This window comes from Larimichthys crocea, chromosome III (assembly GCF_000972845.2).
Source record: "Larimichthys crocea isolate SSNF chromosome III, L_crocea_2.0, whole genome shotgun sequence".
Taxonomy (NCBI): domain Eukaryota; kingdom Metazoa; phylum Chordata; class Actinopteri; family Sciaenidae; genus Larimichthys; species Larimichthys crocea.
This window is the reverse complement of record NC_040013.1, coordinates 46590604-46615267: the sequence shown is the minus strand read 5'-3', so window position 1 is coordinate 46615267 and position 24664 is coordinate 46590604. Positions and strand designations below refer to the sequence as shown.

Sequence of the window (24664 nt, the reverse complement as noted above, 5' to 3'; positions counted from 1 at the left end):
GGTTCGCAACTTTCCAAAGTAAAGAAGGTATCAAACAGCAAAGGAAGAAAAAAAAATCCAATATCTCTAATCTTCAAAAGGATAAATGACAGCTGGAATGATATCTGATTATGTAAATAACTGCTCCTCAAGGGGGAACTTTGGTAAAGGAGATGAGGAAAGTGATTAGTGCATCATGGATAGTTAACATCAAGAATGAAGGGAAGATTTATAGGCCAGGAGTCTGCTGCAAAGTGTAAACGGGACCTGTGAGAGGGCTTTTATGGCTTCAAACTCGGGGAGACGAAGCACACGTTTACTTCATCTCATATTTGGTGCATGCTTGGGGAGTATTATGTGAGGCCTAAATGGAATCATGTGGAGCTATAATTGAAGAATGATGACTTGTACATTATCAGTCAATAAGTTAGTCATTTACCTTTATCTTGTTGAAAAGCCGATTCTCCAGACATGGTTAAAACACAGCAGGAGCCATTATAAGGCCCATTATACCAAAATAGTTCATATGATCTCTGAGATGCCAGCAGCACCACTAATAACCCACTAATTCTCTTCGGTGTGACATATTTGAAAATGTTCTCTTCTAAAGTCCTGTCAAAGCTCGATTTAATTACCTATAATTTCCAGCATGATGTAGAGGCTCTTATTAGCTTCATCTTTCCAGCCGATGGCCCTTGTCAAGAAAGGAAACACACAAAAAATACTATATTACCTCTTTAAATAGATCTACTCGGCTCTTGGAAATCTTTCATCTCTGGATAACGTGTACAAAGAAACAACTCGGCTTCCAAAAGTTTCAGGAAATAACCGCCCTGCTCCAGTAAACTCAAGCTGTCATCCACTTCAGAGGGAACAGCATGGCGAGGATTTGTTGATGCCACTGACATTAGCCTTATTGAAAGGACAGCTGTGGAAGGCGGGTGACAAGTCCTAAAGGGGTTTTGTTGGAGGGAGGATTAAAAATAGATTAGGCTTGAAAATACAGCTTCTACCACCACTGTGTGTGAAAGGCTCACGCGGTGTCAGCGGTGCGCTGTATTTATTTCGGTGTGAAGCCGGCAAGTCCCCACTGTGGATCTTATTTAACATCAGATTGTCTGGAATACAACTCAAAGTGACACTGATGAGGGGGCCAGTTGTGTCTGCTCTCAAATCCTCAAACAGGGGCTATACCCCGCTACATTGTTTCCCTTGAACAACAACAGAGATAAGTATTCCTTATCACTTTAGTTCAGGGTGTCATGATTTTTAAAACAAACTCTATTATCAGCAGAGGCAAGAGCAAAACAAGCTGTCTGATCGTGAGGTATGGCCCATGAATGCTGATTTTTCTTTTTTTTATGCTACATCTTCCTGATAACCATCACCTTGTTTTTCTGTGTTACCAGAAAACTTAGATGGCAAGCGAGATACCATCAGTATGCACGAACCTGTTTCTTTTCCCTGAGCAGCTACTTTTAACTCTGCGTCCTGCAGATGAATGCATTTTGTGAAATATCTAACAGCAGCAACACTTCCCACATCTGTATTATTTATACATGTCGCCATGTCGTCCACACAAATGTGTAAATAGCTATGTATATTTCATAGGCTTTGTGCAGAAAGAATGAATAATTTAGCATTTTCCCTCACGCAATAAAATAGTAGACCGGCTACATTCAACTGCTTTTCTCTTTGTTGCACTAAATTGAAAGAAACACTGGCGGTGTTAACGCGCAGAGTGTGTTAACAGCCCATCAAAGCCGATTTTCTTCAGCCGAATATTCGCTGCTGTATCTCCCGCTGAGCAGGAGTGGATGCCTAATGCTAAATAAAAACAGCGTTCTGAAGGTACACCATTAAAGGCAGAGAAGAAGGAAAAAAAATGCCCTCTTTGCTGGAGAGAATGTGCCTGACGTCTGCTTTTCCGCTGACTGGGGTTGAACGAGAGCAGGTATCGGCACAGACCTGACACATACTAATGCACCGGTGCAATCAGGAAGGAGCTGAGGAGCGTAATGCCTCGGTGTCTTCCCCTCAAATAACCGCCAATTCCCATGTTATCCCCTCAAACACTCACACGCAACCACACTTCAATAAAATCAGCTTTAAGCCGTGATTGGAGGTAAACTGAATTTATGCTGATGATCTCTCCTCCTGTCTCGCTCCCGCTTTGGTTTTTTGCTATTCATGGCACACATTTATGCAGTGCACTCGAGTGAGTTTTGCCAGCGCAGCAGAGGCTAACGGTGAAATTCACTTAACAACTTGAGCGCACTGTACAAGCTGGAAGTGTTGTGGAATCGCAGCGTTGCCAATTAAGAGTGTTGGAAGGTTCGGAGGAAAGTTGCTCATTCAGCAGATGGAAATCTGTGATGCAGTCTCAAATCGCTGTGTGTCCTACCAGTCAACTCATTAAAGAAGTGTCAACTTTTAACATAAAGGCCTACATAAATACCACACCAAGAAGTGAGCGTCTTTTATTGTTTTAGAAAGAGAATTAAATGACACACAGTCAAATGAAGTGACTGTGACTAAAGCAGCATCTGCTGAGCGAACCTGTAAGTCAAGAACTCATCCTGTTCATGCCATGGGGGTACATGCTGTCTGCCACTAAAGCTGAGCATTAGCATTATCATGCCTTGTGGAGCTCTAATGCCTGTTTTCTAATACTTCCTTGCTTCGTGAATTACCCACGCTGACCTTTGAAGCTTTCCCACAAGCCATTCCTTTAATGTTCCTCTCTCTTGCTGCTGTCGCTCATTTCTTAGGGATGGTGAGGTGAGATCAAACAGGGAGCCTCGTGGCAGCTGATGTTTCTTTGGAGATGTATCACCCCTCAAACATTCATTGCCGTTTCGCTTTGCTGTTAGCTGTGGCGCTTCCCTCTGTATGATTTCACCTATTGTTTGTGGGTTTGTGTGTGGGTGGGTGTTGGATAATGACCAATATGAAACAATGGTTGGCCCCTTTGGAAGGTAGCGCCAGCACAGGCCAGAGCTGAGGCGGCAGCCAGCTTGAGCAGATCAGAGCCTGGCAAGCTTGTCTCATTTGTAGGGCGACTTCAGCACAGGATGGTGTTTGCTTTGTGTTTGTGTCTGGATTGTTCTCACTTTTAAGAAATGCCTGCTACATGAGGTTGTTTCAGCAATCATGGTACATGCTTTTTTTCATCATTCCATTGGACTTCAGTCATCCTGCAGCCTGTCTCACAGCATACACTGAGCGAAACACCATAGACAAGGACATGGTCAGTTCAAACGCATACTCTGATTATGTACAGTAGTTTCCAGTTCGGCTGAAGTTGTCACCATTATTTTCATTTTTATTTTCGTCTTGTTTGAATGCCAACCAGCAGACCAAACTGTAAAAAAAAGGCCAGTGAATCCTTGTAACTAGAAGATACATGTTTTTTTATCATGAGGAAATACTCACTTTATTATATTTCCGTGAGTCTATATGTTTGCAGAAATAGACATAAGCACTCACAGTGTAGACATACGTGGGTGTGTCCAACTGGTTTTGTAATTGTGTTGACTGGAGGTGCATATGCAACCCTGGCGCAGCATGTCCCAATCTGGAGAGCTGGCTGGGGCAGGGTGAATATTTTGGGAGTAGGAGGAATACATTATCAGCCGGTGGAGCTGGAGCCGGCTTCAGTAACATAGCCAATCAACTCAGCTCCTGTCATGACCTTCATAGCACAAATATACAAATAAAAATATCCTTTCAAGGACTGGTGATGTCCCATTTGTGCACAATGTTTAATTCACATTTCAGGAAACATTTAACTGCCCCTCACCGCGTATTTTTGCAGCTAAGCATTCATTAGTGAAATTAAATGTTTCTGTCTTGTGGGTTCATGTAGTTCAGTCAAGAGAGACTTAATTGAAGAGATGCTTAAAGTGTTATTAAATTCATTTATTTGACATAGTACACAATAGGAAGTTGAAGAAATATGAGAGGAGTCTTTGGTGATTACACTCTACCATGACATCATATTTAGTGATGCCATGAGCTGAATGCTGGAGTCTAGATATTAGTGGTTGTGGTGATGGTGGTGTTGGAGGGGTGAAGTGAAATGGCTAAAGATCTGGATGGATGTGATGTGGAGAGGGATTTCTGATGAGCTGGAGTGAAAGAGGACCCATGGGTGCTGGAAATCATGAAAACTGGAGGTGGAGGAGGGTTACATCGATCTGACGCTGAAATGACAGCTGGCAACAGAAACAGAAAAAAAAGAAAAGCTTTAAGATTTGACAGCAAATTCTGACTGGTGAAAGTAAAAGAGTGTCCTCAGTCAACTGATCATGTTTATAGGAAAAGGAAGAAAAAGCAGAATGTAAATAGCATGAAGATAGTTTTCCTGATTAAACTTCTAAGCTCAATATGTTTAGCAACTCCAAAGTCTTCTGTTTGATGATAAAAGCTCATATTCTTCAGAATAAATATAAGAGCTGTGATATAATATTACCAGCCAGAGATAATATTCAGAAAGTTTGAAACAGCACTTAAAACATTTAACTAATAATCTTGGACATTTTAATTCAATATATAGACAATATAGACAATTTTCAAGATATAGACAATTTAATTCAATTTCCTTGAGGGAGTTATCCCAAAGGGATCAATAAAGTGCTGTCTAAGTCTAAGACATAGCGGTCTAGCCAGTTTAGCTTTAAGCTGCCACATTCGGGAACATTTCAGCAGTCTCCATAGCTAACTATCTTGTCAGCTGTTGCTAAGCAACCTTAATGGTAAAGGTACAATAAGTCACATAGTTTATTCAAGAACAAGCGGCAACCTCCATGGGTGTGAAGTGAAGTGTACGTAGAAGTGACAAAAACTGCAGTTCCTCATACGGCCACTTTAGGCTGGATACAGAGCAGGTCACTCTCCATAAGTCCCCATGTTAAAAGGTCCAACCCCACAGCAGAAATAAACATGTTTACAGCCTGGTACAAAAAACTGTTTTGGTCTCTATCGCTAATTTCCCTGTTCAAGAGAACTGTACTACTCAAATTATATTAAGGCTTAAATGTATGCATAATTAACAGTGTGGCCGCTTTGATTGACAGGTTTGTGCTGTTACAGGCGGCTTGTTTGAGCACCCAGACTTCACTCAGTTAGTTCTGTCAATGATGAGGTGACAGAGGCAGGACTGCCAAGGTGGTGGCCAGAGCCACCCTCACAGCTTTACATACAGCTCTTCAGAAACCTGTGTCACAGATACAGTGTCCATAATTATACTGTCTATAGTCATAACACAACATTACCATACTACGATCTCGCCAGGAAAAGTAATCAATAGTGAACTGTCAGCACTCATATGGGGCAAATAACAATTTTATGGGCGCATAGTTAGCTGCCACATGCACGGTGACAGGGAGTATGCATTGTATCACAAGCATAGCTATAGTCAGTGGCCAGAAAATGTTACCTTAGCAACAATAAATTTCATAGTGTTTGGTATTTTGATTTGTTTTTGATGAAGAAGAATGTATTTCTGCTGACCGCACTCCACTTTGCCTCTATAAGTGCAATGCTCTTATCAGGTGAAGGCAGCTTAACTGTCTCCAAACATTGTTTTCTTCTGTAGAGTAGTTTACTTTTGTGCAACATGCACATGTGCATTACAATACAGGTTAGCTTAGAAATGTACAGTATGAGAGGTCGACAAGCACAAATCCACAGAGCACCACCTCTGACCTCTGACTCTGAAAATTGTTTGACCTCCAGTATGAGATTTTAGTTGTTTTCATTACACACTCTGACAGTGTTGTCTTCTACATGTTTAACATGAATTTAAAAGTCTTACTTTACTTTTTATTGTAACAAAATAAATCTCAACCCTGAAACCAGAAACCAAAAGTCATCTTTGTGACCCAGTGTGTGTGATTACATAGTCAGACATCAATCATCTCAAGCGGCCTCTTCAGAAATGGATGTAATTGATGTAGTAGGCTGACTCCAGACAAAGGCTCTGATATGACATATCTTGTGTACATACAGGGTTTCTCTTCTGTGCGTTTCACTGTATCTGCTCCTGTCCAATAATCACTTGATAATCACTTACAGTACTGCAGTCGTGCTGACAGAGAAAATGCCTTGTGTAAGCGCAGTCAGGCTCCATATGGATCTGTTTTATGACACTGATCCAAGTAGAAAATGATGATTCTCATAAAAGTTAAAGCTCGGACAGCTGAGGCAACAAAAAGGGAGCTTTTAGACTTAACAACTTAGGACAAATTACTTGTTTGAATAATGAAAAAAAGTCAGTGCCCTTAAAATGGCCTGTGCTTTTAATAGCTCCGTCTGTCATCTTCTCTCTTCATCAGTTAAGGGCTGTGACTAAAACATAGTTCTTTTCATTATTTCCTTGACACGACACAGCGAGTGGGTAATAGTGCTATGTCTCTATCTCCAGGGGGAAGGAGTTTGGTCATGATGTAGACTTTATCGTGACTACAACTGAGCTGGGAAAAGAGGAGAGTCTGCTACCCAGAATTATTAGAAGACTGACAAAGCAAGTAAGTATGTTGTTTCCTTTTCTTTGCACGTCATTTGTAAATACAGTGTTATGCTTTTCATAACTGGATGGCAGTATTTTTTAATATAAATCACTTCATTTAAATGTATTTTGGAAAAACAGTTCCTGGATAAAACTGATTATAGGCTATGGTAATATAAAGGCACAATTTTGTGGTCAGAATAATAGACCAAATAGAGCACAGAGTGCAGAATATCCTCTTGAAAATTAAAAGTTCTCCTGTGTTACATTGCAATAAGTAGGAATTCAGAACACTGTTTGAACACTGCTTTGCATTTCAGGTTCAGTTATTGAAACTGGTTTAGAATTTCAAGAAACGAAAACTTTTTGGGTCCATCTGGCCATCTGTGTCTCCATATGCATAATCAAACATGTTTTTATTAAACCTAACTTCTTTTCTTCTTTGAAAAAAGTGTGGAAGATACAACAGACTGTGCTGAAGGTGGACAGAATAACATTAACATCTTTGTATGAAATGCTGCAATGATTGTGCACATTAGCATGTACAACTACAGCCTCGACTATTACCATAAAGTAAAAATGGCAAATGTAATATTTCAAACCTCATATTTATTACAGAACTATGATATTTGTTCATTATATTGCACCAGACTTGTATCCGCTAAACTAACAGTTATTATTAGCTTGCTAATATGTGACCTGTTTTGATTGAAAAGTATGTTTTAAATTTTAAATATAAAATACCAAAAAAAAATACTACAATTCTAAAAATCATGATCAGATTTTTTGTACTAACACTAACTACAGTAACTTTCTTTTTAAATGGTTGATCGCTGAACACACACACTTGGTAATGGCTTTATGAATAACTGGTGCAGTGTTTTTTTTTGTTGTTTTTTTTTTTGCATGTTTATTGACCCGATGGTGAATTTATGCCATACGACTGTCCAAAGATAACATAATAACCAATATCTTTTCTTTGCATTTACTTAGACAATGACACACAAAGGACACACAGAAACATACAAAGTGCAGACACAGGAAAAGGTTTTGTGTCTCTGCATGTAGCTTAAACAAAACAAACATTTGTTTATAGGAAATTAAAACACTGAGGTAATGACAAAAGGATGGAAAGATCATTATTTTCCAATCATGGTATATTATGTGATCTGGAATTGATAGGACTATTTCAATGAATGATAAAAAAAAAACACACATAAATCGAAAGGTTAGTTTTCATTCATTCAGGATAGGAAAAGATTTAGTAAGATTTCTAGATGAAAATATGGTGAATACTTTTTGCCTTAAGGAGACATCTCTGGATGCAGTGCATACTGTACAGTGCGTTTGGCACTGAAATGGCATGAAATGAATCAGGTAAAAGAGAAATAGTAGAATTTAGTAGGTTACTTTAAGAACTTTTACTTGGGCTTTTTAAGTACCATCTGCAGCCCTGTTACCCTCTTAATGGAAAATGGATCCTTTAATGGAAAATGGGCAAAGAGAGAGGCAGGTGAGAGGTATGAAAAAGGTGAGGACGAATGTGGAAGACAGACAGACAGAGAGACAGACAGACAGACAGATAGCAGACGATTAAAGCAGAGATAAAGTGGGTAGAAAGTGTGAATAGAGAGAGAATGTGTGAGTGAGAGATAAAACACAGAGACAGACAACGTTAATGGCAGGCTGTGTTTACATACATGTAATGCTTTAATTACTGGCTGTACTCAGATGATGACAATTATTTTCTGCTAATATTACAGTAATGTGACAAATATCAATGCTCTTCAGAAGTGTCCAATTAAAACTCAGTGCATGTAAACACATTAGGTAATTACACTAAACCAAGGTCTTAATCACAACTGTGCAAACACAAGTCCAGCATGTCCATGTACACCTACTGTACTGCTTTGGAAATTTCAATAAAAGTTATTTTTGCTGTTAAATGAAAGTGAAAAATCAGAGTAAGAGTTGAAGGATTTGTTGTGTGCTCGCACAAATTCATCCCCTCGGAGGGGGAAATTGCCAAGCCCCTTTAATGTTTACAAGTTCTGTTATACAAGCATTGATTTGATGCGAGTTAGATACTTACAAATATGAATCAGATGTAAAGAGGCAAGATTTTTGAAAAAAGTAGAAATGGAAATGGTTGTTTTTTATTCATGAATAATGACTGCCATTTGAGATTCCTGAAGATCAGACTCAGCAGTACTTTCTACATTTTTCACCCTTTTGAAGCTGAAAGAATTTCACTATTCAATACATGTGTATGACATTTTAACTCAAGGAGGTATAATTTTATTTATTTTATTTAAACAGCATTGACAACAATGTGAATCTTATGTTTATACATACTTCTCACATGTTTCTGCTGGAGGACTGCATTTGGATTGGGATCCCATGGGTGCCGTAGAACCCAACACAGATCTCATAGATGTAGGTGGGAGCTGTCGGTCAAAAAATAAACTGCTGAATTTTTGCAGGATTAATTTCAAAGAAATTAGTTCCTTAGTTACTTTTCCTTCCCTCAGTGATCACACTGTCTTGAAATATCCACTGGTTTATTAAAAAAAACACACATAAACAGATCGGACACTAAGCCTTTTGTAGGACTGTCAACTAAACTGAAACCGTGCATGTTCACTGGAGTTGCCATGGATATGGATAAGGTACGATAGCTGATCCATATGTCTGAACAGGACAAGCATTTAGCAAAATGAGCTACAAAAATGTTTAAATGCAGAGGTGGAGGAGAACAGAATTTTGCAACAGCAGATATACATTTGAAGACCGCATCAGTCCTACGGGACCCAAAGCAAAACTCGTGGGAGCAGGAAGTTTAAACTTTCATTGCCGGTGGGAACAGGCAGTCTGGAACACACACATAGCAGGAGCAGGTCAGAAATCTGGGATTTAAAAAAACAGTCTGAAATGTTTAATTTAGAATATTATGACATTTTTTTCCATACAAAAGCTCTTCTGCTCATTTTAGAATGACCTGGAGAGCGAGATGGGTTTTGGCTTTTATTGATGTGTTTGCTTGATGTGCATCACCAGCTTTTCTTTTCTTTTCTTGGTACAGTACAATGGCAAATTCACTGCCAAAAAAAATCAGAAATATACTTTCTTTTTTTTTCTTTTTTTTCTTTTTTTTTACAATTTTTACAGCAGACATTTTGAAATGTATGGCAGGTAAAGCACAGGTGGAACTAATAAACTAAACAATGGTTTATTTTATGAATCATTACAATGCAGCAAATGATAATGTTATTAGATACACCTGCGTTTCACAAGCGCTAATGTCTTTTTAACTGTGGTTTCGCTCCAGCTGAGGGCTGTTTTTCTTACTTCATAAAAAGTTTTACAGATGCACAGTTTTCACAGGTGACTGTGACGTATACTTTGAAGGGGCTGTGGGTCACTGTAATTTTTCCTCCTGTCTATACTGGCCTTGATGCATGATCCTTTATAGAGACGATGTACAAGATGGAGGGGTTAAGTCTACAATTCATTTCTGTGCAAAACATAATTTTTACCCAAAGGTGTTATGAGACCTCAGCAGCCGGAGTTAATTAATTAGGCATATTTCCCAATGTAGGCAGAGTGCTCCGGCAAAAGCATCCGGTATCAGATATGAGCACATGACTGGTAGATTACCCTGTAATATGACTTCCTTATCTCCACTGCTTGACCGTTCCAAAAAAAGATAATTGTGGTAACTTCCGAGAGTTGTAAAATCTGGTTTCATAGTACAGTATTATAGACCGTTTGCAGCGCTCATTTCTCTGTTACTTTAGCTGGAATTTCTAGATTGTATTTCATTGGTATCTTAAGCAACACACCGCACCCCGTGCACTGAACACCTACTAAAATGGCAGAAAATACAAGCGAGCCATTAGGCGGCTTGAATAGACAGCTGCATTGATTAAAATAGAAGCGTGGCTGTTTTGTCAGATGGACAACTGAAAAATGCTGAAACGCCTCCTGTTTTGACAGAATTGCACAGAACAAGAACTGTAGATCCGCTCCCCAGCCTGCGCGCTGTTCTTACAGTAAAGCCATGTAACAAAGCGATCACACCACGGCCTCTATGGACAGCAACCTGAGAACCAGTGTAGCTATGACATGTTTTTAATGCGTTAATATCTATTTGGTGTGTGGGATAATGTCTGCCTTCAGAGCTGCTTTGCCTTACTAAAATGTCTGTATATGTAAAGTCCTGTATAATTAATGTTATGCAGAGAGTTTCCATGCTGCTGAGCAGCAAAACTGGATCTCCAAACACCAATGCAAATACATTGCAAACGATATCACAAAAAAAGTTCAGTAAACACGCCATTTTGGGAAAAGAAAACAAGAGAGAGGATGTGGAAGGACTTTGTCAACACAGATTTCTCCCTCAGATAAATGTGCACTTGGAGAGGGTCATGAGAGGAGACAAGTGTTTGATGAAGAGCAGGGCCGCGCTGTCTGGTCTAGCTGTCGGCTTCTTTTTGTCATCACTGGGTTTAAAAATAAATCCCTCCATCCCTTCCTCTTCCATCCACACCTTCACATCCCTCCACCCCTTCAGCGGTCCATCTTTGCGATAATTACCTCCCACTTACTGTATGGGATGCAGGGGAGTTCTCAGTACTTGCAGCCACTTATGTTCACTATAGGTAGAGGGAGCGAGGTGAAGGTGTGAAAGGATGTGTGAATGTGCGGGGATAAGGAGGTAGAATGAATGTGAGACAGTGAATTAGGCGAGCAGGGCAGGTGTTGAAAAGGCTTTAAGAGTCTAAGAAGCGACTACTGGAAGCTTTCTTCTCAATCGGCTGGATGGAATAGGGATGCAAAGGGGACCGGTCCGCAGGGACGAGGACACAAGAGACAATGATTAAGTGGAGGTAGCAGAGGTTGACTCTAAGTCGTGTAACCTTGTCATCTGCAATCAAGCCCCCGGGGGCCCACGTGTCTTCACTCAGGCCTAATATCACGAGCGGTCCCTTCAGCACCCCTCTTCAGCCTGCAGGGAGTTAAAAATACATCTATCTAGAAACGTCCTTGTAAAAACGGGTTCATCATTTTTTTTCCTACAACCACCCCCCCACTCGCCCCTCTCTCTCCAACCCCTCCTGCTGATATTCTGAAAGCATAACTTGGGGGCAGAGGCAAGGTCAGCCACCAGCTTCTGTGGCAGACAGATGAGATTCAGCTTGGCCCTGGTAATAGCAACGGAGAGATGGAGAGGGCCATGTTTCATCCCCCTTCCATCTATCATCTCTGTCTCTAAATACTGTATAAGTGCTGCTTTCTGAAGGCTGCGCTCTGTACTCATTGCTACCATTATAATGCCATTCAGCTCAGGCTTTATTGTTCTGCATTTGGTCTGAGTCAATGTGGTTAGGGATCAGAGAGTTTTCCCTTTGGCTGAATAAGTGATACGGGCAGAGCTGCCCTTACTGCTGAGGTTATTTCAGTCAGAGAGTTAGTGGCTCTGAGATCGAAATAAAATCTGAGCAGTCGAGGCTACTTTGAATGACACTGAAAGGACACACATCCTGACACACAAACCGCTGCTTTAATTTCAGCAATCAGTGTCTTTCATTTCGACAAAGCTCCGAATCAAAGTCAAAGCACAGTTGATACGGTCCTGGCCAACATGCGCTAATCTGTGTCTTGAAGGCGAGTTTTGAAGTCTCTTGCTATGAGTCAGAGAGAATGCGAAATTAGATCAGAGAGCGCCTCACGTCCCTGACAACATCGTGCTCTGATGCAGGTGGTTGTGCTGGCTGCTGCTGCGACCACTCATCTCGCTCTCACAAGAAAAGACCCTGAATAAATAGCCAAATTGAAAAGAATAAAAGCCCAGCTTTTAGATCACACTTTCAAAAGTCGTGTTCTCCTGACTTTTTCTTTTTTTTTTCTTCCTTAACTGCTCAGAGGCAAATCTTTGGGGGGAAAGATTATCTTCCTGCTGTCCTCCTCTGTAATTCCCTCTGTAAACAGTTCTGCCGGAATGAGCTTACTCTCAGATGCTCGCTGACATTACCTGCTGCGTGGGAGATGATTACAGAGCGCTATTGGGCTAAACAGCCCCCGGCGATGCTGAGACGGGGAACTTCATGACATCCTGTTTTTATGGTGGATTTGTGAGTGTATGTGCGTCAGACAGAAAGGGGGAGACTGAAAGAAAGCAGCACGACTGTAGTAAGTGTGTAGGCAGGAGAGCCACAAACCTCATCGAACGGGGGGCATCCATATCCAGGTACTTAATGGTCTGTGCGACTGTCATCATAACTCCTTAATACATCCCTCTGAAGGCATCAAAATGATTCAGGGCTGAGAGGAATGCACTTCCAGGAGGGACCAAAATATCCGGCAGAATAAGGAGTGACCTACATTTGCGGCCTCGTGTATGAGATGGGCTGCAGATCTTCTCCCACAACTTGTCTCAAGAGTGGCTCGCGGGGATTTTAATTTCAGATTAGTCAGTGTTTAAGTGCTTTTATGCTGTCATTCTGGCCTCATTATCTAAGTGGGGACTGTCACTGCCTTTAGCTAAGCTATTACCGAACGTAAAGGGAACTTTAAGAATCCCTCTCCCTGCCTATTATCGAAAGGTGAATGGTTATCTGTAATTGCAGAGGAAGAGCATTCCAGGGGTGCAGCAGAGGGTGCCATCAAGAATTTTTGCCTGCAATTGCACCACAAATGAGTCGACCCCTGAAGATAATTGGAGGTGGAAAATTGAGGAGGAGGGGGGTGGTTGATGATTTCTTTGAGTACTGCTCCCCGCACGTCACTCAAGGTTTCCACCACCGCCGCCTCAGATTTCTCACTTCCCTTGCTGCCTTGTGGGAAGCGCTGTCCTCGTCTGATAGCTCATGCAGTTCGCCAGTCAGCCAGGAATGTTTAGTAGCGGCTATTCGACACTGTGCTGACAAGGTGTTTAATGTTTTGTGATTAACCTAAGTCATTGGCTGGACAGGCAGAGTTGGCTGCTCGCTGCACTGGCTTTCCCAATTATTGCTCTTTAAGGAGAGTGCAGCAGATTTATGGCCAGTGAGAGGAGAGTAGTATCCCAACAATTACGCCGGCCGCTTGAATTAAATTGACAATTTGTAATCTTAATCGCCTTAACACTCCTGCATCCAGGGAAAAGCATAATCAGCCAGGGCGAGGCCCGGAGAAAATCAATTCAAAGGCTCTCTGTCTTGTTTCTTTCTGTCTTTTCCCGGTATCTCCTCTTCCACCTATTTCTTACTTTCTCTTACAGGTTGAACGCTTTATTTCCTTCTCTCTTGCACTCCATTTCACTCTTTTCTACACTCATGGCTTTGTTCCTCATCAGTGTCCCTCTCCTCTACTACTCCCTTCAACATACTGACATCTTACTTGGCAGAGATTTCCATTATCTAAGGAGTGGAACCATTTACCAGGGAATGAGCTTCAGTCATGTATTATGGCTGACTAGAAGCTTGTCTCTCTATTGAATCCTCTTTTTTTCACCACTCTCTGGGCTCAAATTAGACTGATGACAAGTCTGAGGAGATATTCACACAGTGGTCCATGTCCTGTTACTGGCATCCATAGTCCTACGGCTACCAATGCCATGACAAAATAGACTTGTTTTTTCTGACTCAAGTTAATTTTCATTTTCATTTAATCAATAAGCAGATTTAAAGAGTCTACTCTTTCTACATAATACTGCAATAAGTCAAATAAAATAAGATATTAAAAATAAAAAGAACACACGTACAATACATTGAGAGTTTCCTAAAAGCAGTGAAAAGTCTGATAGAAGTGGAAAGAAGGCTGAGAAACTACAGCAGGGGTTAGCTATTAGGTTCACTGCGGGTCAGATTCCAGCCCCACAGCATTGTTCAATAAATGGTCTTACAGGGTCGGTGGAGGAGCAGCTGCTCATATCAGCTCAATAACATAATCACAGTGATAATGTTAACATTGTGATGTTTAACAGGTGTAATGCTTACCATGTTTTCCATTTTAGTTTAGCCTGTTAGAATGCCAGCACTGACCAGCTAAGACAAATGGTAAAAGTAGCACTGGGGCACTCAGTGTCTGAAAAAACTAAAAAGTTCATTCAGTTTGTCTGTATTTTCATGGCAGTTCATCCAGTTGTAAAGACACTTTACTACACCAAGAATGCCAACTTAATGATGGTACCAGAATAAAATCAAATGTCAGAGTCATTCGAATTCATCATTTGGGAACCATAGATATCTATATAAAATGATGTGGCAATCCACCCCAGATATTTCATTGGATAAGAGAAAGTTTCAAAATCATGAAGATTTATTCTCTAAGGATTAATAACTGTACCAAACAGTTGTTGAGATATTTCAGCCTGGTCAAAAGTAGTGAGCGATATGACTGGCATGCCAATTTTGTCACTCCAAGAACAACAATGCTAGTGTGGCTACTCAATGAAAAAATGGCAAACAACAAACAAAGCCACACACATGTACTGGCTATCAGTATAATCACACATGTTCCACAAATCAGACAGAAATTCTTCTCACTCAAAATTCTGCTTACTGTTTTAAGATGACAAATCGAGTCTTGTTTAAAGAAACATAACTATTGATTCTCAAGCATGGTCAATAGCTTCAGGGCTGTATCCAAGCCGCCCTTTATCTCCAAGATTAAAAAGAATCTGGTTTCCAAGAAAACTCCAGTGGATAGCAAGAACATTTTATAAGAATTGCAGGTTTTTGTCATAACCACAGCACTGAAACTATCTCTGCTGATTTTACTTATAAATCCAGAAACACGGAGGCGCTTTGTGCTTCCCAGTAAATGATCCCAAAGATTTTATAAGGTTTCAACTAATGGACTGTTTTTTCTGTCGCTGTACCTGTCAAATAATAGAAAAAATAACTTTGGTGTACAGCTCTAGGTCAGACAGTAAGAGCAATTGTTGTCCTTGTCTGCCAGACTGGCATTATTCAACCAATTCTTCCAGTAAAACCTTTTACTAATGAAAATTTCATCACTTTGTGGCAGATATACAGGACTGAATGTCATCAAATGTTCTGCAGCTCATCTGTCATAAAAAAAGAAGTTGTTTTGATGACTGGACAAAAGTAAATCTGATGGTCCTGGAATAAATTGCACCAGGCCATGAATTGAAACATTTACAGTACTGTAATAGATTGTTTGATCCAAGTTTAAACCTTGAGCAGTATTAAAGTAGACTCTTTTAAATGCAAATGTAAAAAATAAAATGCTTCCTGCCAGGCAGTGGCACAGAGATAACCATGCAGGCTTTCTGAGATCCTCTCATCTTATTTACCATAATGCACAAGGCATGACTTGGGTCTGGCAAAATCCTTAGAGCATTTTGACCAGGACTAAGAGACCATATTACCTCAGATGTGGCATCCTCTCTTTGGTGTCAGTTTTGAAATCAATGAATATCAAGTTATTTGATACCTTTTAAGGCTGATCAACACCTTGCTTACAGATACTCGATTACTTTTAACCATCCAGGGGCCAGAATGCAGACTCTGATCCTCAGATATGGCTCTTTTAGGCTGCTCTGAAGTCTGGGCTTGAGATGAAAGGTGACCGGCTTTTTGCTGACGGGGCCCCTGGGTGCTTGCTTGAGAAAGATATACTGGCTGCCCTCCTTAAAGTCACTTGGCAAGACCCATGAAAAAAAGCTGTTCAGAATTTTAGTTGCATGTCTTTTCCTTAATTTAATTATATTATTCAAGCTATAAGCGTCACAAAAAAATACTGTTGTTCGTGGTTATAGGTAATATTTTATGGATCGGTGTGTGTCTCAGACAGAGAGGATGATACACAGCATGAGAGCAGCAAGCAAGTCTATAAAGAAAAAGATCTATAAAACTCACTACACATGTATTATGTCCTACCAATATCCATGCTTTTCTCTCTTTACCAGGGCATTCTGCTGTATTGTGATTACCAGGCCTCCACCTTTGATATGTCAAAGCTTCCTGGCTACAGGTTTGAGGCCATGGACCACTTTGCAAAGTGCTTCCTGATCCTGCGGCTGGAGGGCAGCCAGGTGGAGGAAGGTCTCCACATTGCTGAAGGGGACAGCAGGGGCTGGAGGGCAGTGCGCGTGGACTTGGTGTCGCCACCTATGGATCGTTATGCCTTTGCTCTCCTGGGCTGGTCTGGCTCCAGGGTATGAAGGATTATACAGACTGAATGACAGTAGACAGTAGCTGGAGATCTAAAAAAAAACAGTGAATTTACTTTATTTCATGATGAATCATTTCTTGAGGGAACAACACCAAGGTCAGGGTCCAGGTAGTTATTTTCCCAAAAAGGGTTTCATTTCCCTTGAATTCACTTCTAAGGAGACATGCAGTACCTTTAGACAAATAAAACATCTTCATAGAAACTTGAGATATCACAATGAATACAAAATAATGTGTATAAAATACCAGCAATGTCTGATACAAAATACCTTCTTTCTTATGAGATAAATAGGTATGAAATCCTTCAGAAAGAATAAATGCATTCAGGTATCACAATTTCCTTTTAATGTCATAAAAACAGACAAGTAAAACAGATATTTGGTTTCAGACTATTGATTCTTCTCTTCCACAGCAGTTTGAGAGAGACCTGAGGCGGTTTGCTCGAGTGGAACGGCACATGCTTTTGGACAACCACGCCCTGTACGACAAAACCAAGGTACTTAATCCAGCATTAGATGCACAACAGAACTGATTTCTTAGTCAAGTTAGCTATTACCTTGCAAAAAGATTAAGTTAAGGTTTATTCTATAAGATTCACATTAGACACATGGCTTAAATAAGAGGTCACATTATTGTGGGCCAGACCTCCAAGCTTCAGACTAACCTAAACACAGATTGATGTAATGTGGTCCAGATATTCACAGGTCTAACACAAGTCATTGCTACTAATTACTGTAACACGTAAACAAACTACACTGATTTATGCTATGAGATAGTTTAAAATACACACATTGCTGTTAGCCATTCTCACTGTTCAGAACTACAGTATGTAGCAATTGTAGAAAGTTTTGATGCTAATCCTAACAAGATTTCACAGCAGGGAAAAAGTATCAAAACATCAATAGAAAGAACTATATTTAAAACAGCCCACTGTAGCTGCAAGCTACAAATGGAGGCATGGAGTATTTATCCAAATTCTTTTTTTCTCATCATACGTTTTTAGAATATGACATTGGATTTTTACTTAAAAGATGTAAACTAAACTGGAACTTACTGTGGCTACCGCTGCAAGCGCAAAGCATTATGATCTCTGAAGAAATTTGCTATTTGGTGAATTCACAAACAACTTTTTCTGGTGAGTTTCCGCAGATTGCATGTCTCTGTGAAGATTTCATTTACCACTTCCTTTACGTGTAGGAAGCCTTCCTGTCTGTGTGCATTCACTACAATTAAGGCAAACCAGAGTCATTTCACTTTGCAGGGATTTTCGTCTTTTGTTGCAACCTCATTTTCAAATCTAGGCAGCTGTACATTTTGTTCTAGCTTGTGTACGTTTACGCAAAAGTCTTTGTTGGGACATCTTAACGTGGTTAGGCTGGATAATCTAGCACATATGTGTCTGTCTTAGTCCCCCCCCACCTTCATGCTCCTTCTCCTCTCACTGTGTTTCACCGAGGGCGGCGCTTAGCCCTCCAGACACATGAAGCAGTGGAGCAGAACAGAGACAGGTGAATTGAACATAACGTTAGTTAAACTATTATATTAATATACTGAGTATATGGATGATTAATATTAACTACTCAGGCTGGTGTACCAACAGTGTCAAATCCCTGAAAGACTGAATTTAAAATGATATAAAATGAATAAAAGCAGAAAATTCTGTGAAGCAGAAAACAGATGTGGGAGGATTCTCTTCTTGATCCTGCCTATTGAGCTCTGAAGGTCAATTTTTTCTCTAACAGGGAACAATAGACACCAGACCTGTGTGAATCGCTTAATAATTTTAGAGATCTACAGTAAATGGCAACTCAGAGGTCCTAAATCAGGCTGCAAAAAAAACACAAACTTGTCTACTGTCAATTTTTTTTTTAAACAGGACGGCATTTCTCAATAGGCAGAAAGAGAGGGAGAGAGTGTGCTCAGGGTTTTCCACAGAGTTTATACTATCTGGGGGGATTTGCTACAACATCTCCCCTCTGAGTGTGTGTGTGTATGAATCTGGATAGTGAATTACTGCCAAAGCTTTTGGTCCTCAAAGGTTTTTCTGAAAGATTAGGGCTGACATTGTTGGAATACCACAGCATGAGGAAACTTTGAGAAATGATCTCAAATTATTTGGTGCAATATGTGTTTCCACTCTGAGCGGGCAGAAAGATGATACTGCGGCGAGAACAACATTTTTAATTATAGCACAGTGCTTAGTGGGAGGTGGGCAGGGTTTGGCGGGTTGGATGCAGTGCAATGCTCCATCGCGCACGTGCATCAGAGCAAGTTGAGTGAACAAAACAATTCTTAATTTTTCAATGTATGAAAGCACAAGCTTGTTAACGTAAAGGTAATTACACTGGGGAGTTCAAGGTTGATTTACACGTTTCCATATTAAATTATCAGAATCTTACCTTACACGGTGGCACATTTACACAGAAAAGCAGTAAAAATCTATTTATAACATCTTCACACATTTATAATTTATAACACATGCAATTTAATTGACAAATTAACTCTTTATTATCCTGCAATGCAAGAGATAATTAGGTTTTGTTTAAGAGCACCTTGTTTTTGTTGGAATCATGTATTTAATTGGCTTTAGGAGCGATGAAACAGTGGGTAGGTGTGTATTCATCCAGTAGTTCAAAGTCTTCTGCGTTGTTGGTAATAATAATAAGGTAATCTTGCGAGGCAGCTAGTCTTCCAGGCCTAAAGCTATGCATTTGTGTTAAAGCACAGTGGTTATGTGTATGTATGTGTGTATGTATATATACACACACATATATATATATATGTGACATACAAATAGTTCATCCAATCACCTGGGCTACCATTTTTTTAAAGTACCTGCCCTTTTTAAAACAGTTTTCAACAAAAACTTCCCAGGTGTTTCTGTGTAACAAACAATCTGGTGCAGTCAGGTTAGTAATGAGGTGAGCTGGTAATGACAAACGTGCAGTCGTGGCACGACACATGAGAGAGGCCTATATTTAACCATGCAGTGAAGTCATATTCCACATGTGACTTTCAGTTCTGACGAGAGGTGTGATGAGCTGGAAGGCAGGGGTGACAGCTGCCAACGATTTTTAGTTTCCATGCAGAAAACAACAATTGAAGTAGTGTGATTATCAGGTAATAAGATTAGGATATAGCCAATTGATAAAGCTTGTTAAAGACCAAGAAAGAACGAGAAAGTGCGTCTGAAATGTGTTGATCAATCAAGCCGCTACGATTACTTATTCCTGCCTCATTTTGATAATCAGTTAATCATTCATCTCATTCGTGCTCCTTAAATGAATATGAAGCTTTGCTGCTTTCTGTGTTAGATCATGATGAGTTAAATAGCTTTAAGTTTTAGACTGTTGGTCAGACAAAGTAAGCATTTTGAAAACATCACCTTGCACTCTTGTGTTATTTTTCACTGCTTTCCGGCCTGTTGCCGACAAAATGATTGATCGATATTTTTAGCCATGCAGAGAAGTCATTTTCCACTTGTGAAAATCAGTTTTGACAACAGGTGTGATGAGCTGGGAGGCAGGGGTGACAGATGGCAGCGATTTTTACAGTTTTCACGCAGAGAGCAACAAGTGAGGGAATTTGAATATAATTAGAATTTCAGTAACTGCAACAAAACAAATGCAAGGTGTTGTTTGAAATGTGTTGATCAATCAAGCCACTTGGCAGTCTTTGTATTAAATTAAGTCATACATCAACTGGAATTGCACAACCTCAGCTTTCTTTTATCCACATGCCTCTGTGATTTACAGCCATCAGACAGTGAGATGCACTCCTGAAAGCACAAGTGCGTGAGTGTAAACCTAAAAAAGATTGACAGGACTCTTCAGCTGAAGGACTCAATTATTCAGCAGGGAAAAGTTTATAGTACTGACAAGACGACAACGAAAATTCCAGGCAACCATCCATCTTTGTGACAGGCATCTCCGAAGCTTGTGTTTATCCTATCCTTGCGACTATTCATTGCATCCTGTAAAGCAGCTTAGCTCATTTCCAATGCATAAGGCAGAGTGTTTGAGCCGAGAGCGGAGCGGGACAAGGGTGTAAGGCGTATCAGCGCGTGGATCGACAGGGGAGACACCCTGTCACCGTGATGTCCCGTCAGCTGCTCCCCAGGGACAGAGGTCAGAGTCGGCGGGATCACTGGGTGGCAGCTTCCTGACAGATATTATACACAACCAGCCAACTCAGATGGTGTTTATTCAAATGCAAGGGCAGAGCCAGGCTTGCTGACAGTGCAGCCATGCGTGCATTGGACAGGGGGAAATCACACACACACACACACACACGGAAAAACAAGCACTCACAGAAACCTTGCATGCGTTTGCTGGGGTTTGGTGAGGTAAAAGAAGGTATGCCAAGCACACATGAGTCTTTAAAGTGAGAAGGGACAGCTATGGACGTTTTAAAGTACAGTGAAACAGGCCAAACTATTTATGCACACACACTCGCTCACTTAAGCAGCGCCATCACTTCCCAGGCTAGTTTCAAGGTCAGCAGAAAGCTTAACGGGGCACATTCAGACAGCATCGTACTACAGTGTGACCCGTTTTTCATTCTCCGCTCCACATCACTGCCGTAATTAACGTAATGAAGATCAATTAACTTTCTCTGTGTCTGTCCTGTAGCTGCCTGCACACAACATTGACTGTTTCCCCTGTTCACTCTCGCTTTGCCGTGGGCAGTAGAGGAGGAGCGCCCAACCCCTCTCCTTCTGGTCCACACTCACCACCGTTAATTGGTTGGACGTATGGCTGCGGAACGGCGCGATAATGGTGCTTTCATCTTTTTTAGTGTCCCTTCTAATTGGCTGGTTTTGGTGAGATTCACGGTTGCTCGTGTGACTTGTGTCAGAGAAACAGGGGAGCGACGAGGACTGATGTCTGATTAAAGGGGAGACATCCCAGCTCAGGACCAAAGACGGTCATTTAGAGGACTTTAATCTTGTGGGCTTCAGAGAGACTCTCAACGGATACAAGCTGGTCTCCGTCTTATTATAAAACACTTAAAAAAAGATTAAAGGGATACACTCAAGCTAATGATCTTCTCCCAATTAAGAACAGGCTCATGGGGGACCCCTCAAATCACTATGGGAGGGGACACACAGGGACACAAAAACTTCGGGTTGATGCACACCAAGCATGTTGAAGCATTTACTGTAATTCAGTTTGCTTGCACAGGTGAAAGTAATGTCATTTGAACACAGATGACACCAAAGGAACGGCAGTGAAATGGCTGAAATGGCAGGTTGTGGTCCATAGTGGGAGCATTATCCAAACCAATTACAGGAAATGACCCCACAACACAAGGCTTTATGGGTATCAGGAGATGAGTGTTGACAGCTGGAGTTCTCTTGCTGGGAAAGCCTCACATAACAAAATGAACAGACTATAACCTGTGTTGAGAATATGGGCTCCTTGAAGGGAAACAAAGCTATATTGAGATGCTAAGCTATAGGTTTTATTTGCCCACCACCATTTTCCCTTCTGCTTTTCCTCCTGCTGCTAAATCCTCTAAACTGGCAGGATGACAGATCACCAAAACTGTAGCCGCCTTTTTTTTACCAGACAGCCCGAGGAAATAAGGAGCCCCAAGAAGAAGCTAAATCACAAACTGAAAGTCCATTTTGCGTTTTCACTTTATCGAAAGAACCATTAAGATTAGGACATTTGTCAGAGGGGCAGTTTTCGCACACAACGACACCAGCAGAGTCATTGTTTTGTTCTTTGCAGTTAACTGTTCTACTGTCATATACAGAGATACAGAGATGAAGACTGAAAACCCCAGAAAGTTGTTATTTCTTTCTGTTTTAATATTTTAATAAGCATCCATCCATCCAGAGCTGAAATGTTACACATTAGAGGAACACCTCCAAAGGAAGGCACCACGGATACATCCTAATCAGATGCCCAAAGCACCCAGCGGAACTTGGGCACTTATATCTGCAATCTCATTCTTTCGGCCACTAGCCAAAGCTCATGACCACAGGTGAGGGTAAGAATGTAGATGGACTTGAAAATCAAGAGTTTTTGCCTTTCGGCTCAAGGTACAAGGTTTGCAATACTGCAAATGTTACACCAATCCATCTTGCATCACTTATGAACAAGACCCAGAGATACTTGAACTCCTTTGCTTGAGCCAGCTACCACTTAGTGCTTTAATCTCTAGCAATTTTGTCCCTTCTAATTTTTGAAATTTAAGTCATTTATGAAGCAAATGTGCCAAAAATTCCTTTGTTTCAGTTTTCAAGAGATAAGATATTGTATAATAATTATTGCACTTGTTAGCAAACAGTTGCTTGATTACACATCTTGCAGTTGTTGAAGTCTAATGTTCACTTCTTTAAGCTCTGTTTTTGTGTCTACAGACTCCTGAGAGAAATATCTGGCTCTTTAAATGGTCCAATATGTTCACCAGCTTGTTGCTAATTGTGTCTATCTGCTGTTGGGTTCTGAACAGGTAGTGTACAGTGTTTTTTAGAGCTTTTTCACAGAACAGCTGCCTGCTGTGTCTAAAAACGGCACTGTCGAACCGAAACAGTAAACAAAGCCGAGCTGAGACTCCTGAGCTCTGTAAAGCCGGCAGGAGCTGCAGACTGAGGTGATAATTTTATGTATTTGTCACCACTAGTGATTACTTTCATATTGCTTTCACATTGTCATTTTGTGATGATAATTCACGTTGAAATGATCATAAACAATTAGTTGCAGTCCTGTTTCCATCCCTAGTCATACAGCTATTGCTTGCTTGCTGTGTTGAATAAATGCTGTATGCAAGTTGACCAATTGTCTTTTTGTAAACCATGTTGACATGACAATTAACATTAACAATGGCTCTGTTCTCTCTAAATGCCCCATTAAGTGGTGACAGTAAGCCAACATAAACCAGGACCCAGTGCCGGTTCTGGCTACATTTGCGCCCTGGGCGAACAACACCCCCAGTTTTTTTTATTATTCATGCCTATTCATATTCTTTCGCAACGACATGTCATAATGTCTCATGCGAAAAAACCCTCTATTCTTAGTTTCAAAATAATCAGAAAGATTCTGCTGTAGAGACTTTTTCTGACCTAGGATCAAAATTTAGATGTTAGTTCATATGGTTTCCTTGGAAAAGTTCCTGTGGTGGAAATTCGCCATTTTTTGAAATAAAGAACCACTGAGTCAGATAAATTTTCCTGAAATTGGTTACTCGGAACCACAAATGTACTAAATGCCAAATTGCAACCAGGAAATCGTTTGTACCCTGGTGTGATCACTATGGCTGCACCTCTTCTATCAGGTTTGGTTTGGGACACCCTGCTAGCAATAACTGACATCTAGGCGTCCTCTGAAAATACTCTGCTGACTTGTAGTGCCACAGGCACTTCCAACCAGCATCAGTACCTAGCCACCACAGTTGAATTTTAACTGAAGTGAAGGTCTGAGAGAGTGGTGTCGGCTGTGGGAGAGGGCCGAGAGAGGGAGGTGGGTTTATGTTTGTGTGCGTGTGTGTGTATGTAGGTGTGTGTGTGTGTGTGTGTCCTTTGCTGTAAGTCTGAAGGTTTGTGATAATTAATATGTGTGGTGGGCTTGATGAATGAGGACAGGTGGAGGATTTCATCATGCCTAGACAGACTGACTCCCTCCCCGGGCAGGAGGGATCCATGACCTGCCCAACACCTCGAAAAAAAAAACACACCCCTCTATGTGTGGCAGGATCTACCCTTGAAGCTTTCTCTGTATGTGTGTGTGTGTGTGTGTGTGTGTGTGTGTGTGTGTGTGAATGCTCAGCGGTGCGGCTCAGGTGTTCCCAGGCTCAAGTGCACCTGGTAAAAATGTGTTCATGTAGATGCAGTTCGTTGTTCTGCCTATTTATGCATACTTTCACATGCCCCATGCGTAAAGTGTGTTATATACCGTGAGTGTGAGAGTGTGTATCAGTATGTGTCTTTCTCAGAGGGTAATTACTCTATGTCATCTGTAAGAGTGTGATTAATGAGCTTCTGGTC

The 24664-nt window shown here is 40.8% G+C and overlaps 1 protein-coding gene across 1 annotated transcript in view; it reads left to right on the top strand.

Annotated features, from left to right (window-relative positions):
• dntt (deoxynucleotidyltransferase, terminal) overlaps positions 1 to 24664 on the top strand; it is a 70474-nt gene that overhangs the window by 23519 nt on the left and 22291 nt on the right. The window contains exons 8-10 of the mRNA XM_027275956.1: positions 6407 to 6509; positions 16407 to 16655; positions 17084 to 17167. Of these exons, the coding sequence (XP_027131757.1) occupies positions 6407 to 6509; positions 16407 to 16655; positions 17084 to 17167 (436 nt within the window). The remainder of the gene's footprint in view (positions 1 to 6406; positions 6510 to 16406; positions 16656 to 17083; positions 17168 to 24664) is intronic.